Source organism: Eumetopias jubatus, unplaced genomic scaffold (assembly GCF_037043125.1).
Source record: "Eumetopias jubatus isolate StellerSeaLion01/CBP00866 unplaced genomic scaffold, mEumJub1_p1.0 scaffold_13, whole genome shotgun sequence".
NCBI classification, from domain to species: Eukaryota; Metazoa; Chordata; class Mammalia; order Carnivora; family Otariidae; genus Eumetopias; species Eumetopias jubatus.
The window spans coordinates 16,847,113-16,864,259 of record NW_028274819.1 but is presented as its reverse complement, the minus strand read 5'-3'; the positions used below and the strand labels follow the sequence as shown (position 1 = coordinate 16,864,259).

The following is a 17,147-nucleotide window of genomic DNA, read 5'->3' as shown; positions in this document are numbered from 1 at the left end:
ACACCCTTTGTCATGTAACTTTGCAGGGCTTAGCCACATGATTTGTTTTGGCTAATGAGATATTAAAAGACTTGACGCCAGCAGAGGCTTAAAATGTATTTTGGTAGTTTGGTCTGCTTCTGGTATTCTGATGAAATGGGTATGCCCCAGGTAGCTGCTGCCTCTTCATGGTAGGCCTCAGAGTGAACAGGTACAGAGCAGATCTAACCCAACCTGTAGCCTGGAGGCAGGGCTAGCCAACCCACAAACTGAAGTAGATGTGTCTGGGCCTAGATCAGGAAAGCAGATGTGTCCAGCCTAGATCAGGAAAACCCCAGGTGATGTACAGACCCAGTGTGAAAATAAACGTTGTAAGTCACTCAATAAAACACCGGTTTGTTTTGCAGAACTATTACAGCAATAGCTGACCAATACACCCAGTAATCTCACACCTAAGAATGTATCCTAAGGCAATGAGAGAGAAACAAATTCACACATGTATTTCTATCATAGCGATATTTATAATAGCAAAAAACTGGAAACATCCTATTATCAAATATTAGAGGACTAACCAATTATAATCTAGCCAGACCACTACATATTTGAACCTATAAAAATCGTATTTTTAAAAAACACTAAAAAATGTAAGATGTTCATAATACTTTCAGTTTAAAAAGCATAAAAAGCAAGATGAGTATTTTAAAAAATTATCTAACCTCTATTCTGACAAGCAAAAGACCACACATCACGCCAAAATGAGGAGGGAGGGGTGCAGAATAAGAATGAACCCTGTTAAAGAAATTAATAGTTGCTTCCACATTTCAGTATTAAAACAGATGGATTGTCTGATTATAGTGGTTCATATACCAAGAGGAGAATGTCACTGGATATTTAAATGCTAACGCTCCCTGGAACAGACAAAAGTTTGGTGTTAAAAATTTTTTAAATAATGTTTCTTGTGTATTTCTGGTTATAAAAAGGAAACATATTTATTATACAGATTAAAGTAAGTATACATAGGGCGCCTGGGTGGCTCAGTTGGTTAAGCGACTGCCTTCGGCTCAGGTCATGATCCTGGAGTCCCGGGATCGAGTCCCACATCAGGCTCCCTGCTCAGCAGGGATTCTGCTTCTCCCTCTGACCCTCTTCCCTCTCATGCTGTCTCTCATTCTCTCTCTCTCAAATAAATAAATAAAATCTTTAAAAAAAAAAAAGTACGTATACATAAGACCTTAAAGAAAAAATAAACCACCTGTAAATTCATCACCTTCCCACATTTCATAGTGACACTGTTTCTATCTGTATTTACATGCCTACATATATATATACATATGACACACTTAAAAGTGAGATTATAATGCATATGAAGCTGCACATGCTTTTTCACTTGCTTTATCATGAGCACACTATATGATTAAAATATTTTTGAAACCATGATTTTTAATGGCTCCATAACACATAATCTGTTTAACCAATCAAGTCTGGGCATCTCCCAAGTTAAAACTGTCAACCACAAATTAAAGCCCTGTGGGTCAAGGAGCTGACTTCAAAATCTGCAATGGGGAGTTTATTCAAAAATCTCAAGTTACAGTTTGAAAACACTAGAACCTTCTAACCAAGAATTCAATGAAATTCACTGAGTTTTAGCCATGAAAGATGCTCATTAAAGACCATATTTTCCCAAATGGAGCATAACATTTCATAATTAGTCTTGACGAAGAAACCGATTAAATACCAAATATTGAGGTAGTAATAACAAATAAGAACTAGTAAGTGCCCATTGTAAGAATTAATGACTATCTATAACATTTTGATTTTTTAATAAAGCGAAGAGAATGTATGCACCTATTACTTGTATAAAAGTGGATATAGAAAAAATGACGACAGAAAAGTGTACATAGTATAAAAAGAATAGAAACAAATAATGATAAAGGATTAGTAGTTGTTAATTCTGGAATATGACATTCTTTGTACTTTGCTGTATTTAGCATTTTTCCCACAACCAAAAAAAATGTTAAATAAAAATATTTGTCATGTGAGTAAGATAATTCAGATTTTAGTTATTAAAGTAAAAGGAAAATCAGTGTTTTGCCAGAGGCTAAGTAGATCTTTTGAGAAGGAAAAACAAAATGCTAGGCAGTCAGCATTAGGCGTTTGTTGTAAAATAAAACTATTTTAAACTAAATATCAATGTTTTATGTTGGAAATAAAAGTCTGAGGAAGGCCCAGCTTTTGAACTTTATAGCTGTGTTTTCTTCAAGTACCAGCCTACCTAAAAATATATTTTCTGTTCTATCAAAAAGGTTGTTTTAACAGTTAAGCAAATATTTTAAAAATTTCAAGGTTGCATTTCAGTTTCTGACTCCATTCTCTTTACTTTTTTTACTTTGTATACCTAAGGTTTTCCTGATGCCAGGCCCATTTTAAAAAATTCTAGTTTCTAAAATTCAAACTTAGTTCAGATGAGAGAGTTTACCACTTGATGAACTGTCTTACTGAACATAAACATAAACAGTTGCAATTTTCTATTAAGTGAGGTCCCTGGTAGAAAATACAAATGAAAGAATAAAAAGTTATAGAAATAAACCAAATCTTTACATCAGTTCTCACAAAAATTTCAAATAAATGTAAATTTTTTCAATTGCCCCATTTTCTCCAAATCTAGCTTTAGATTGTCTTAACTTTGTGACAGCATCCCCAACCCCCTAACTCCACTAATCAGTTCTCACCTTCTTTCCCTGCTGGAACACGTGAATTTTTCAGCAAAAGTGACTCATTCATTGGCATCTTGTCAAACTAACCCTGAAACTATAAGGAGGCTCAGCGCTAACAGAATTCTCAAGCTAGAACACTTTCACTAACACACATCATTTTGACTTTAGAGAACTGAATCACTTTCAGAGCCAAACACATACTAAAGAACTCTGTTTATATTTTTCCTTACAAATTGTTCTCCACCATGCTACCTCCTCCCAATTTTATTTTGGCAATTCCCTAATCTAAAATATCTCCTGTCTCTAGAGGAGACAAGATGGGGGAACACAGAAGCATAAGAACAGGACTGGGGAGAAAAAAAGCAGTTGTTCACTCAGCTTGGAAAAAGATTCTATTCTGAACAATTAACGGCTCGCATGCATTCCACATAGTTCTCAAAATTTATTTCTCCCCTTAAATGAAAACACAATAGAAAACACAATACAAACACAATCAGAAATCTCCAGGGATAAATTACTCTCATTACTATTATTTCACTAAATAAAAGTTTTAAAAAAAGAGATGAAAATCAATTATTGAGAACTATTTAGTCAAAAATCCTCAATAAGATGTCATTAGCAGGCACTATCAACTGCAAATCACCTTATGCTTTTGGTTCACACGTTCACCTATGCCAAGACAGAAAACTGCTCCTTTTAACCAGAGGGAGAGCGGTGGGGAAGGAACAAGAAAACCCATGCTTTGTCGGGTTACCACAGACATTTACTTAGCGTTCTATCAATTGTCACACTCCACCTGGTGGCAGGAGCTGCCTGAACTGGTGAAGTAGAGGTCATTATACAAGAAATTCCAAAGACTACTTTCCAGATGTCCTTGGAAAAACAGTAAGATGCTCTTCTCTTGCTCTATATAAATAAATCTAACAAGGTTCCATCTAATAAAGAATAACATAAAGGTATGACAATGATCAGAATGGGAGACCTACATTTATAGCTATTTATTTACAACCATTTTCTCCACAGTAAGTTAAATGTCATCTCAAGCCTTTGAAACAGGTTAACAAGACACATCCAGCAACTACAAGATTCTCTATCACACACTCCCACTAACTTTCTTTACCTCCTTCCCCTATGGGTAAACTAGAGAGTTTAATTAACACAGTTAACAGCAGCCTGCCACATTGCTTTTAGGTATTTGCCAGTAACATATACCCATGGGATACTCTAGACACTGATTTCAACCAAAAATAAAAATAGATAAACAGAGCTCAAACAAAATTAAAACTGAGTCTGGCTGCCCACACTTATTTTCACACATGAGGAAAAATAGCAGTTCTCCTAGAAGCCTCGAGCAGACATATCTTTAGAACACAATGTTAAAAATATGCGCCCCCCCCCCTTTTCCCCTACCTGTTTCTCACTCAAAGCTGTGATTTTGGCTTGGAGTTCATGAAGCTGTTTCTTTAAATCAGCATTCTGATTGGAAAGAAAAAATATCTGTGAGAAAGATATTTCATTTGTTAACAGAATAGTAGCAAGAAGACTTTATGCATACTGTATTACAAATGATGAAGCAATCTTAAGCATTTAGCCAATCAAATTTGTCATGCATTAAACTGTAGTCATATTATCACCACCTAATGTAGCTCCTAACACTGGAACAGGGGCAGTTCCTTTGCGATGGTTTCAAATTACAAGAAGTTTTATATTTTAGCATCTTGTACTGTAATAGTATTTATTCCTTTCTATTGAAATATTGTTATTCTTTATAGAAAACATCAGTTGACAAAAAACCTAAAGCTCCACTAATCAGACAAAAGCAGGAAAACGGAAGTTATAAGTATGCATACACTGCATGCTTAACGGCATTATCAATAAAGATAAGAGTGTTTTCTCTACTTGCCCTCTCCCTTATTTAATAGAGTACATTTGTTATTTTAGCCTAGATTTGAAAAGCTGTCAGTGCTGCAACTGCCTTAACACTACATCATTCAAATTAACACACTGACTACCAGGGTATTTTCTCAGTTCTAAAATTCTGGGAATCAAAAAAGAATACTATTTTAGATGAGATACACTGAGCGTGCTTGCTTTTTACTCAAGTGGGGAAAAAATCCAAAATTAAAATTTTCAAATGCTTAATGTAGCAGGACAGCCTACTAACAGACTGAACACCATTCCAATAAAAGATCACTTTTTCTTGTTTCACATGCATTTCTTTTGATTTCACCCTGCTTGGTCTTCTGTCAGAGTTGGGGCACATATCCTCCCCTTTATGTTTACTCTACATTGTCTTTTTTATAAGTATATTTGATATAAGGCTTCACTAATGAGATCAGTCACAAGATTGTCCAATGACTTACTGGCCCCTCAGATTCTTTTAAGACTGCTCTTTTACATGACCACTATCTCTATCAGAAATGCTAAAATTTTCAAATAATATTTCAGTTGCTGACAATGTAGGTTACCATATTAAATATAAAAGAGTCTACTAATCTAAGGTCTGCTGCCTCTTGGTTTCCTAAATCTAATTTAAATTTTAATACACTTTAAAAAATAAATAAAAATGGAAAAGCTTCTCAAAGAAGTAGGACTGTCAAACAGGAGTTAAGTGTGGGCCATTAATGCCCAGCCCTCAGAACCAATGGATTGTGTTAACACACACTAGTTAGGCCACTGGGTGCTAAGTTTTTGGAGAAATGAATATATTTCCCACTTCCAAAAAAATCAATCTGCTTTAGTACCATTCTTTAAATCCAAGAATTTATTTTCTTAACCTTACAATGAGGCATGTTTAACAACTACATATATATATATAGTATATGTATGTGTGTGTATATATATATATACACACATACATATATATATATATTTACACATATACAATGGGTCTAAGTGTTCTGTGAACACATTTATGGGTAAACAAATCCTGAAAGTCTGATTCTTTCCAAACTTGTGACGCACTGTCTAATGGCTACAAAAGAGACACTACCTGAACAATAAATGTAATCATCAAAGACAAGATAACTTTTTAGGAAGATTTCTCTTCAGGGATAGAGAAGAAAATGCCTAAGTCAAAAACGCCTATGAGAATTTAAAGAGAAGGTAACATCTGCTGGATTATTATACAAGGTACTTTTAAACCCTCTTTAAGAGCTCTCTCAAAGATAAATTTTTTAAAAAGTTAAAAATTATTCTGAAATTATTTAATCATAGTGGAATTAAGTATTTAAATGTTCTGTACTATACCTGTAGTACATAAGCTATGAGAAGATAAGAATTGTTCTGGGCCATATACAATAATTTGGAGAACACAGAAAGCCTCAAAAAGTGATTCTGAATAAATAAGCTTATGGAAATGAAATTTGAGCCACATGAAAACTATTAACTCAATTTCTCCCCCAAAATACTCAAAGAAATGAACATAAAAGTAAAATAACAGAAACAAAGATAAAATGATAGCTACACTATAATAGAATGACTGAATTTTTCTAAACCCTTATAATATGAAGACCAATCTGCTAAAAATAATTGCTGTTAGAGATGAGATAGTTTCTAAAACTTAAGTCCTGGTCTGTATTTTAGTATCTTATGGTTATTTTAAATTATCTTAAAAATTAAATGAATAAAAGTAGTATTTTACCTGTGGATCCTGCTTCATTTGAGCAACCAGTTTCTGGTAATAAAAAGAGAAAAAGAGCCATCAGTCTTACATTTTAACCCACTATGGCTAATCAGACTTGGCCCCAAAAATCTAAAGTTTTAAGTCTACCCAAAAAAATGAGCAACACACAATCAGAATAGACCAAAAGCTTCTGTGATCCATATAAAAGGTTAATGAGACACTCTTCTTAATAAATACATATATATACACACACAGGTATATACAAATAAATCAAACTACCACTTTGTGTTTGAAATGAAAAGCTCCTGCTTTTTAACAAATCTGGAGATGGGGTGGGGGATGGGGGCTTTTAAAAATCAATTTAATTAAGATGGATGCTCCAAAAGCCAAACATCCCTTTAAAATGTTGTCATTGTTTATAGAGTCCCAAAAGGCCTGGAAAGAAGCTGTTCCCATAACAAAACAGGCCTGTTTGTATACAGCAAAGTACAGATTTGGCAAGTCCGTTGGTTTGGTTCTTACCATAAAAGGAGGCTAGTGTCAGCTACGACTTTGCCACTGTCTTCTCTACACGGGGTGTACGCAGTGGAACAACAACACAAACTCTACCTACCTGGATTCCTCTGGGAAGGAGAGTGCTACCAGAATACTTAATAAGAAAGACCTTTACTCGGGAAAGCAGAAGTCCAAATAAATTAAAAAGAAAGAAAAATGGACATCTTCTGACTTAACCCAACTTCTAAAAGCATCATTGCCCAAAGATAACAATAACCAGGACAGAAAAATTTGAAGGATAAAAAATATCAGAAAGCTAATTCCTAAAAGTATCTGGGAATAAGCTGTTCCCCAAGTGAATTTTTCATGTAACTAAAAAATCTGTCCCTCTGAGTGTCAGGGTACTTTTAAATTTTTTAGTCATAAAAATTCTAAAATATATACTTATCTGCCTTCTTAAACAGAAAAAAGTCAGCTTTGATTGATACTTAGAGGCATGATTACATCAATTAATAGACTATTCTATAAAGAGCACAACAGGTCCTTATAATAAAGGCCCCAAACTACTATGATTTAAAGAGCTCTCATGTCTACATTTTAGTTTTTCAATCTACTTCTTAATGCCAAGGAGTTAGCTAGCAAATCTTGTTATTATTATTATATCTCCTCCAACAGCCCCTGAACCCCAACTCAAATTTGCAGCTTCTGATCCGCTGTGTGATATGCACAGTGAACTAATTCTAAGATGAGCAAATAGGTTGTGATAGCTTAAGAAACGCCCCTTGAGTAAAATGTATACTCTTCGGTGAATGACTTCTGATATTTATTGTAGTTGGTCAAGAGCCTTACTTCAGGTGCTAAGATGCATTCTGGATAGCTGAGGTTGCCAACAATATAACCTCCATATACACAAGGTATATGTTACTGAATTCTACTTTATATGTGACAGTAGTAACTCTTCTGTATCCTGGCCTTAATCTACAGAACAGTAATAACACACATTCCAAGAGCTCAGCAAAACTGAAACACAACTTTATACATACATATTTTTTACCAGTGCAGCCTAAATGCTAGCCTCATTTTTTTTTTTAGATTTTATTTATTTATTTGACAGAGAGAGACACAGTGAGAGAGGGAACACAAACAGGTGGAGTGGGAGAGGGAGAAGCAGGCTTCCAACTGAGCAGGGAGCCCAATGCGGGGCTCGATCCCAGGGCCCTGGGATCATGACCTGAGCCAAAGGCAGACACTTAATGGCTGAGCCACCCAGGCGCCCCTAGCCTCATTTTTCAATGAAAAAAGTCCTTGCTTTTCTTTTTTAATTTAGTTACCAGAGTTGGCTACTACACTAAAGTTTGCCTTTTTTATTTTTTTTAAAGATCTTTATTTATTTGAGAGAGAGAGAGAGCATGAGCAGGGGGGAGGGGCAGAGGGGCTTGATCCCAAGACCCCAAGATCATGACCTGAGTCAAAGGTAGACGCTTAACTGACTGAGCCAACCAGGGGCCCCTAAAGTTGCCCTTTTTAAGCCAAAAAAGGTTTCCTTCCATGACACTGGAACTTAAAAACCGACAACCACACTAAGCCTCCACTCCTGGAGGAAATAAATAAACCAGCTTTTCTATCTATAAGTAGTCAAGCTACATTTAGACAATCAGAGGCAGGACAGGAGAAGCTAGGCAACTTAACTAGACCATCCAAATCCCTAGTGACTTTAAGCTGACCCTGCGTTATCAAAATTAAGCTACTTTCTTTTGCAAGAATGCAGCAGTTTATTATGAGGATATACTTATGCCAAGGGTCCATGTAAACTACAGTACATAGACAAATCCAGCCTACAACCTGTTTTTATAAATAAAGTTTTATTGGGACACAGCCACACCCATTCATTTATATATTATCTATGGCTGCTTTGTCTATACAGCAGCAGAGTAGTAGTGACAGAGACCATAAATGTCTCACAAAGTATAAAATATTTTACCGCCTTTACAGAAAAAGTTTGCTGACCTCTGCTTTATACTATCCTCTGTTCCATGTAAATACTCCAAAAGTTCAAATATGGTTTCCATCAAATCCATGTAAGAATAATTAAAAAGGCAACTTCTCAAAAAAGATGAGGTCCCCATCACAGGCCATTATTATTTACCATTTACTCAACATCAACCCATATGTACATTGCAACTTTCTTAACCATCTCCCTCTCCGTAAAGAACAGAAATACACTTCTACCACAGCAATACTTTCCTAACGTGCTTCTATCCAGTAAGCTCAATTCAGCCCAAATGCCATCCCTAACTGGAAATGCAAAGGGGAGGCTTTTGCTCCAGTATTTAGTCAAATGCATGATCTGGCTTTGGCCTCAGCCTAACAGCCAGTGCCTACTTTGATGTCATTTCTTGCATTCCTGAACTTGTCATGATCAGTGATCATGTAGGTTACCACATTTCCAAACAGAATAACAACATCAGATTTACAAACAAGGCATGTCCTTGTATTTACTACTAATACTTAGTATTTTTCACCAAATAGGAAAGCATTCTAAATGTAATTACAGTGCAAATAGATGTTTTGTAGGTATATAAGTTGAAATATTATCAATCACCATATAAATGATTACTATTGCACAAACAAAATGTGTAATAATTAAGGATGAATATAAAAGCTCCTGATTTATCCTAAAAAACAGTTAAATATATAGGGAAATAAACAATGTAAATATTAAGAGACTGGGATAACTTTTGGAAGAACATTACATCCCTTTTGAGTCAACAAATGTAATTTTAAAAATTAAATTAGATTTTAAAAAGGAATAAACATTAAATTTTTTCATGATTATAATTTTCATAAAATTGGTACACCTGAATTAAAAATAAAGAAGCAAAATGATATTTAAGAATTCTCATTTTGGGGATGCCTGGGTGGCTCAGTCGGTTAAGCATCTGCCTTTGGCTCAGGTCTGGGATCAAGTCCCGCACTGGGCTCCTTGTTCAGTTCAGGGGAACCTGCTTTTCCCTCTGCCTGCCACTCCCTCTGCTTGTGCACTAGCTCTCTCTCACGTGTGAGGCTCCCTCTCTCCCTCTGACAAATAAATAAAATTTTTAAAAAAGGAATTCTCATTTTTAGGGGTACCTAGATGGCTCCGTTGGTTAGGCATCTGACTCTTAATTTCAGCTCAGGTCATGATCTCAGGGTCATGAGATAAAGCCCCATGTCGGGCTCCACCCTAGGTGTGGAGCCTGCTTGAGATTCTCTCTCTTTCCCTCTCCCCCTCCACCCCCTTCTCTCCCTTTCTAAAAAAAAAAAAAAAAATTCTCATTCTTAGTAATTTAGTTCAATTTAGGAGATGAGTCTTTCAAGAAAGTCTTATTTGGGACTTGTTCATATCTTGTGAGGATGAACTAAAAGCAGAATGTCAATGCTGCCATCTCCAAATTTCTTGAGAGGAGGAATATCTCCTAAAATCACATACAACTTCATTAAATATCTTTGATCCATACAAATTTCAGATTGGTTATTGTTCTCCAGAAATCCCTTCTATGATGATGTCAGCTCTGAACAAATTATGAATTTAACTGTTGTCATTTGCCATTCAGCCAAATTAAGTATTCAACACAACTCTAGGTTAAAATACTTACATCTGGGAAAAAGACAAGCTTGATTTTATAAATAGATTTTCATTCTCCTCAACTAGTAACAGAAGCGAGGCCAAATAAAAAAAAATGTGCATAACTTATTATATACTAAATTTCTTAAAATTACCATAAAACAAAACACACTTCACATAGAGAAGCTCACCTGTACACAGCAAGCTATAAGACTATGGCTAAGCAGGAGTTTAACAGATCCAAAGCAGAAGAAGGGATTTCTGAATACACAGACTTAATTGTGTGTTTGTGTGTGTGTGTGTGTGTGTGCGCGCGCGCGCGCGCCTTTGAAGCTTTCCTATAAGCTCTCATCCACCCTAATTCTAAGCAGCTTGCAAATGTAGTAGTTATCAAAACCTAAGGGGTGCTTCCAACAGTTTCAGAAATTAACTTTAAACTATTCATATAAAACAAGGGAAACTTGTTTCCTTCTCTTTTTTACTTCTCCACCCCAAACATTCAAAAGTAGTCAATTCATCATCATTTATCACTTCTGATTGTATGTGTGTATGTGTTTATCTTGAACCTGGACCACAACCAGCTAATGTCTAGAAATGGGACAGAAACAGTGATATTCTGTTTACAAGATATATGTTAATGATCCAGTTACTTAAGGATAGCTTCATTTCTGGATTAGAGTTATATTAAATAAGATATATTATACATATAAAATATACATATTTAATATTTTATTGATATTATATAAACAATTATTAACATTTTTATGTATATACTTGAAGGTTTGTTCAGCCTATGTACCTGAGGTAAATTTTAAGAATTGTGATTATCTGAAATTTAAACATCTGTGAAGGCAGTGATGTTTTTGGTTTTTTTTAGATCTATTTATTTAAGAGAGAGAGAGAATGTGCGAGCGGGGGGGGGGGAGGGGCAGTAGGAGAGGGAGAGAGAGAATCCCAAGCAGACTCCATGCTGATGGTGGAGCCCAACAGGGGCTAGATCTCATGACCCTCAGATCATGACCTAAGCCAAAAATCAAGAGTCAGAGACTTAACTGACCTAGCCACCCAGGCGCTCTGGCAGTGATGTTTTCTTTACTAAAGATTGGAATCAAGGCATAAAGCTGAGTTATGTGTAAAAACTTCAGTATAAATGGTAGTCAACTTAAACATGTCTCATTACTTAAAATATACAAGTTAAGTCACATGAACAAAGTTCTTCAGATGAACCCAAAAAAGGAAAAAAAGAGTTTGGGTTTTTTTTTTTTTTTAACACCTTTAGTATAAGAAAAAATATTTTCCATTCTTTTCTCTGGAAAGGAAGTCACGAATATTTTATTAAAGTTCTTATAAGTATTGTCAGTGAGTTTGTTATATAACAATAAAAGGCAAACGGCATGACTCTCGGACAACTGTCTGAAAGACGATTAGAAAGTGTACTGAAATTCAGAGACGGGACAGTTTACTAATCTTAGCCATTACTTAATAACACAACACAGAGAAGCCAATAATGGAACATACCTGGTGAACCTGAATTTCCACTTTAAGAGCCTCCTGTAGAGTCTGCAACTCCATCCTCCACCTTCTCCACTTTCTCTTATGTCTGCTAATTCTACAGTTTCTTCAGCCTCCGTTTAAAATAACAAACTCCTCTTCTCACTGCAGCTGTGGAGATCATAAAATGTTTCGGATCATAAAGGAAATATTTGTGTTAAATAAAAGAAATTACATTAGTTGAAAATTATTTGATGCTCTAACACAGAGTAAGAAATTTCCCAAACAGATTTCTTTCCAAAATGAATAGTTTTGTACTGAATTAGTACCACAACTTTCTGGGTTTTACTCACTGAACATTCCTCCACAGAACACTTCAAGTAAGTTAAGAAATGGGGTGGGGGGAGTGTTTAATCTAGTCATGAAAACATCTAAGCATGCTTACATGCCCAGCATTGTGATACATACTACATTCTGACGATACAGAGCTGAACAAGACCACTTCTCCTTTAGATGAGCTGAGAATCTAGAGGGTAAGACTACAACCATACAGGACACACTGTCCTTAGAGACACATAACAACAGGGTCATACATTTTTAAACAACACACAGAGTGAAATGGAAAGTTCAGGGTCTCTCAGAGGTTAAAGAATACCAGAGTACTATCATCTGGATGGATTCTTACTCTATTTTAAAAATAAAACTCAAAACAGGAAAATTCTTGTTATCATTTAAAGATTTACATTTAACAAATTAATACTTTACACAGCTAAAATGCAATCGAACTCTGCTTTGCATAAAGTTACGACAGGATGTTAAAAAATAAACCTCTCATGTATAGTAGAGGTGGTAGTCTAGCAATGGATGAGACATTTCCATCTTGACAATGAACACCATCTTCTTCAAGCCTGCCAGTGCATCTCCTTTAGTTGTGTGTATAACTGCAAGTGGTAATAATGTCAAAAGTCTAGACTTGTGAATGTGAGCCTTCCTATTCTACTCTGTCATCACCACAATTTAAATGAATTCAATGGCTAATTTCTCTTTTAAGTTTTTTCTTTTTTCTTGAACGTGGCCTTAGACATGATTTGAGGTAACCTCCCAGAGCAAAAGTTTGCTTTTGCCAAAATACATTTAAACTTTACTTCTTTCCCTTCTCCTCTCTGTACCTATAAAACCTGGAGCTAGAGCAGCTTTGCAGCATTCTTACAAACTGAGGAAGGGAACAATGAGGAATCTGAAAGAACCACTACTCCTTAAACCAATTCAATGAGATCCATAATCTTTACACTTTCCAAAAGTTATTTATCTACGGATCAAGTCCATATTCAACCTAAGTTTTCTTAAAACTTCTTTAAAACCTTATTTAACAGTTATAATGGAATCATTAACTATAGAATATATTCCTGTGAATATTAATTTTCATTAAATTTGCTTAATCTTGCTAGACTTAAAACATCACTGTCTATCTCTCCCCTAGGATCTATATACTATGTTATGTAATACCAAAACACTCTAACTTAAAAAACAATAAATTTCAAAAATAAAAAATTCCTTCAAACTTAACATTTGTGGAGGCTAGGAAAGGATTACTATACAATGATACTATCAACCAATAAAAGGCAGTATGTATAAGGGAGACCATTTGGAAAAGGAGATATGTTTCGATAAACTACAAAAGCAGTTTTTTAGCTACTTATTATCTTAGAAAATCTATGTAACTGCAATAAATAACTAAATATCAGAATCATGAAGTTACTGAGGTTTTTGTTGTCATGTAAGTTTTACTCTATATACAAAAGCAAATGCTGGGCGCCTGGGTGGCTCAGTTGTTAAGCGTCTGCCTTTGGCTCAGGTCATGATCTCAGGGTCCTGGGATCCAGTCCCGCATCGGGCTCCCTCCTTGGCAGGAAGCCTGCTTCTCCCTCTCCCACTCCCGCTGCTTGTGTTCCTGCTCTCGCTATCTCTGTCTCTGTCAAATAAATAAATAAAATCTTAAAAAAAAAAAAGCAAATGTTAAAACTATAGTATCACTTTAATTTTATTTTTTTCTAAGATTTTGTTTTTAAGTAACCTCTATACCCAATGGGCAGTTCGATCTTACAACCCCAAGATCAAGAGTCACATGCTCCACTGACTGAGCCAGCCAGGCGCTCCCCCTTTAATTTTAAATACTAAAATAATCTTCCTATTTGAATTTGTAACATATATATTAGAGTTCAACTTGAATTTGTTGAATTAGTTTTAATTTTTGCAAGGTTCTAATCAGAAAACATGTCCAAAAATGCTTCCTTATAATTTTTGTCAAATTAAGAATCACCTTGAAGTTAAAGGGGTATTTTCAACAATAAAAAGGCCATATTTGATTTTACTGGTAGTAACACAGAACATCATAGTTCAACTCAACATATAAACTCTGGAAACAAAGAGCAGATTAAAAACATGGAGAACTTACAATATAAAACTTACAACATACACATAAAGGGTTAACATAATTTATACATTAGAGTGCTCACAAATCTTAAAAATATGAAACAGCAACTCACAGAAGAGTAAGAATGACCAACAAACATGAAAAACATCTATCTTCAATAGTCAAAGAAATGTAAGTTTTAAGAAGATAAGTTTTGTCCATCAAACTGAAAAAGATCTGTAGAAATAAGAATACTCTGAGCTGTCAAGAGTTTGGGTCAGGTGGCACTTTCATAATTTCCTACTGGTTATCTCTGGGTGGTAGCACAAGGGTTATTTACTTTCAATTTTTCAGAGTATTGATGTTTTGACATTTTTCCACAGAAAATATGCATTTTTTTTTAATTAAAAGAAATTAACTGAGGATGGCTAAAGCCTCAGAAAATTTGATACTGATGAAACGAAATGTTCAGGAAAAGAAAAAGTAAAACCAGGATTTAACCTGGAGGCTCTAAAATGTCAAAGAGTGCCTCGCAGGATAAGAAGCCTGTAACTCAAGTTAATGAGGAGCTGACAGCTTTTATTCCTTCATCAGATTGTTGTCTGCTTATTAGAGACAGAGAAAGGCACAAAATTTTATTTGGCGATGACTAAATGCCAATTATTCATTTTATTTCAAAATAAAACTGAAGGGTTAAAAAAGTGACTTGTTACAGAAAAACTTATGAAGGATTAGAAGATTCATTTTATATCCTACTTCTTCAAAAAAGTTCTCTTTCTGGATAGCAGTTTTAAGAGATTGGTCTCTACCTAAAGGAGCACATTATATACATGTATTTATAGCTTATAAAAACAAGGCAAGCACATGTTGAATCCTTTTAAAAAATATTTTGGGGGTTTAGACAACTTACGCAGCTGTCATATGATGACTATGTGGGGGCAGTTTATAGCATCATAAAAAAGGTTTTATTTGCTAAATTTGTAAAAAGATTTATCCTATTTTGACCAATGCCAGCAAGTTACAACTAACAAATCAGCTGCTACAAGGTAAATATAAACAGACTCACAAAGCAGTAACAGACACACTTTACTGAGGTACAATGCCTTCTACCACCCAGCAGCTCTAAATGCTACCATCAGAGAGGGTAACTGCCTAGCACAAGATACCAACATTTGTTATCTTCAGAACCGTACGTATCAAACGACTGGAACACCTAGCAGCTTCTCACCTTCAAATAACATAAGACCAAAAACAGGAATTAATAAAAACTCCACAAACCAACAAAACAAAAATAATAATCAAATCTCACTAAAAAAAGACAGCATACCCCCAAAACAAGAAAAGACGGATTCCATTTACTTGCTAGGTAGCCACTCTCAGCCTCAGGGTTTTTAATTTGTTTGTTTGCTTATAAATCAGAAAAATGGGAACAGTATCATCTACTCATAAAACTGTTATGAGGTTTAAAAGAGATGAAGTTACACGAAAAGCCCTTTGTAAACTACAAAGTTCTATGCTATTCTTAACACGCTTAACTCTTCTACTCATACAAACCAACTTTTTAATAAACTTCTCAACACAGTATTTCGCTGAGAAAATGTAGGCTTCCCTATTTTCAAATTCTCTAAGCAAGGGGCTTCTAACTATTTTGCTGGGTAGAGTTGTGCTTAGAGATATGTGACCTCTAGGTCTTTCATTATGATTCTAATAATGTAGTAATGCCATACCTCTGAATTTACTGCTAAGAAACACTGCTCTGTTCCTAAATTGGTATAAACCTTTTTTCCCATCAAAACTCAAGTTGTCTACCAAGTTTCTTTAACTGACAATAAGTCCATAGAACACTGTGCTCCCAGACTGAATTCCCTAAAAATGGACAGCTCAGTGTTCTCTATACCAAATACTTACTTGGTGTAAGACTGCAGTTATTTTTGTCTTTGTTTTTCTTTTTAATTAAGTAAAATGCACATCAAATGTGGGGCTTGAACTCATGACCCGAGATCAAGTCTCATGCTCTATTGACTGAGCCAGCCAGGCGCCCCAAGACTCCACTTTTGATCTATATATTACACAGAATACTGTTTGGAGTAGGTTTAATTTTTTAAAAAAAAAGAAGTAGAGGAGTGCCTGGCTGGCTCAGTCGGTGGACTACGCAATTCTTGATCTTGGGGATGTAAGTTCGAGCCCCACATTGGGTACAGAGATTATTTAAAATTAAGTTAAAAAAAAAAAGTAGAAAGTCTTGACAGATCTATGTGTCCTTACTTGTAAATGTGTCAAATACTAAAATATCAGGTTTCAATTTGTACAAAAATGCTAGGAGATATAATAGTATCTTTAACTTTTAACTAACAGTGCTAAAAATGATCACAGATACTAATAAATAAAGATAATAGGATCACAGATACTAATAATAAAGCTCTTTAGTAGCACTTACTGAAAACTAATATTTCCTAACATGAATAAAAATGATATAAAAAATATAATGTTTGTTTTCTTATTTTCACAGAGGTATTTCTTTGGTGACACTCCACATGTCAACAGAAAATGCTACTGCACAAAGAACTTGGCAATCCTGATTTCAGAGGCTACCTTCCAACACTGGCAAGGTTACTATGCTCAAGTCCTGGTGTTAATAGCTGTTGACAAAAATCACCTTAGCTAGTGAGACTGATGTTTCCTAACCATTAGATTAGATTTATATATATGCATAACACAATTAGATTTATGATAATGTCTGAATGTGTCTGAATAAAAAATATGTATCTCTCCTCTCTGTTTTGGTTTTGGGGGAACAGGCCAGATCCTTATTTAGAAAAAGAAAAG

At 35.0% G+C, this 17,147-nt stretch overlaps 1 protein-coding gene across 7 annotated transcripts in view; it reads right to left on the bottom strand.

Annotated features, from left to right (window-relative positions):
* The window catches only part of PHF21A (PHD finger protein 21A), a 191,394-nt gene that overhangs the window by 144,220 nt on the left and 30,027 nt on the right, over nt 1-17,147 (bottom strand). For all 7 annotated transcript variants that reach the window (XM_028111051.2, XM_028111054.2, XM_028111053.2 and 4 more), the window contains 3 exons: nt 11,936-12,079; nt 6,337-6,369; nt 4,104-4,169 (listed from right to left, as the gene is read on the bottom strand). In XM_028111051.2, coding sequence (XP_027966852.1) covers nt 4,104-4,169; nt 6,337-6,369; nt 11,936-11,989 — 153 coding nt within the window. In that variant the 5' untranslated portion in view covers nt 11,990-12,079. The remainder of the gene's footprint in view (nt 1-4,103; nt 4,170-6,336; nt 6,370-11,935; nt 12,080-17,147) is intronic.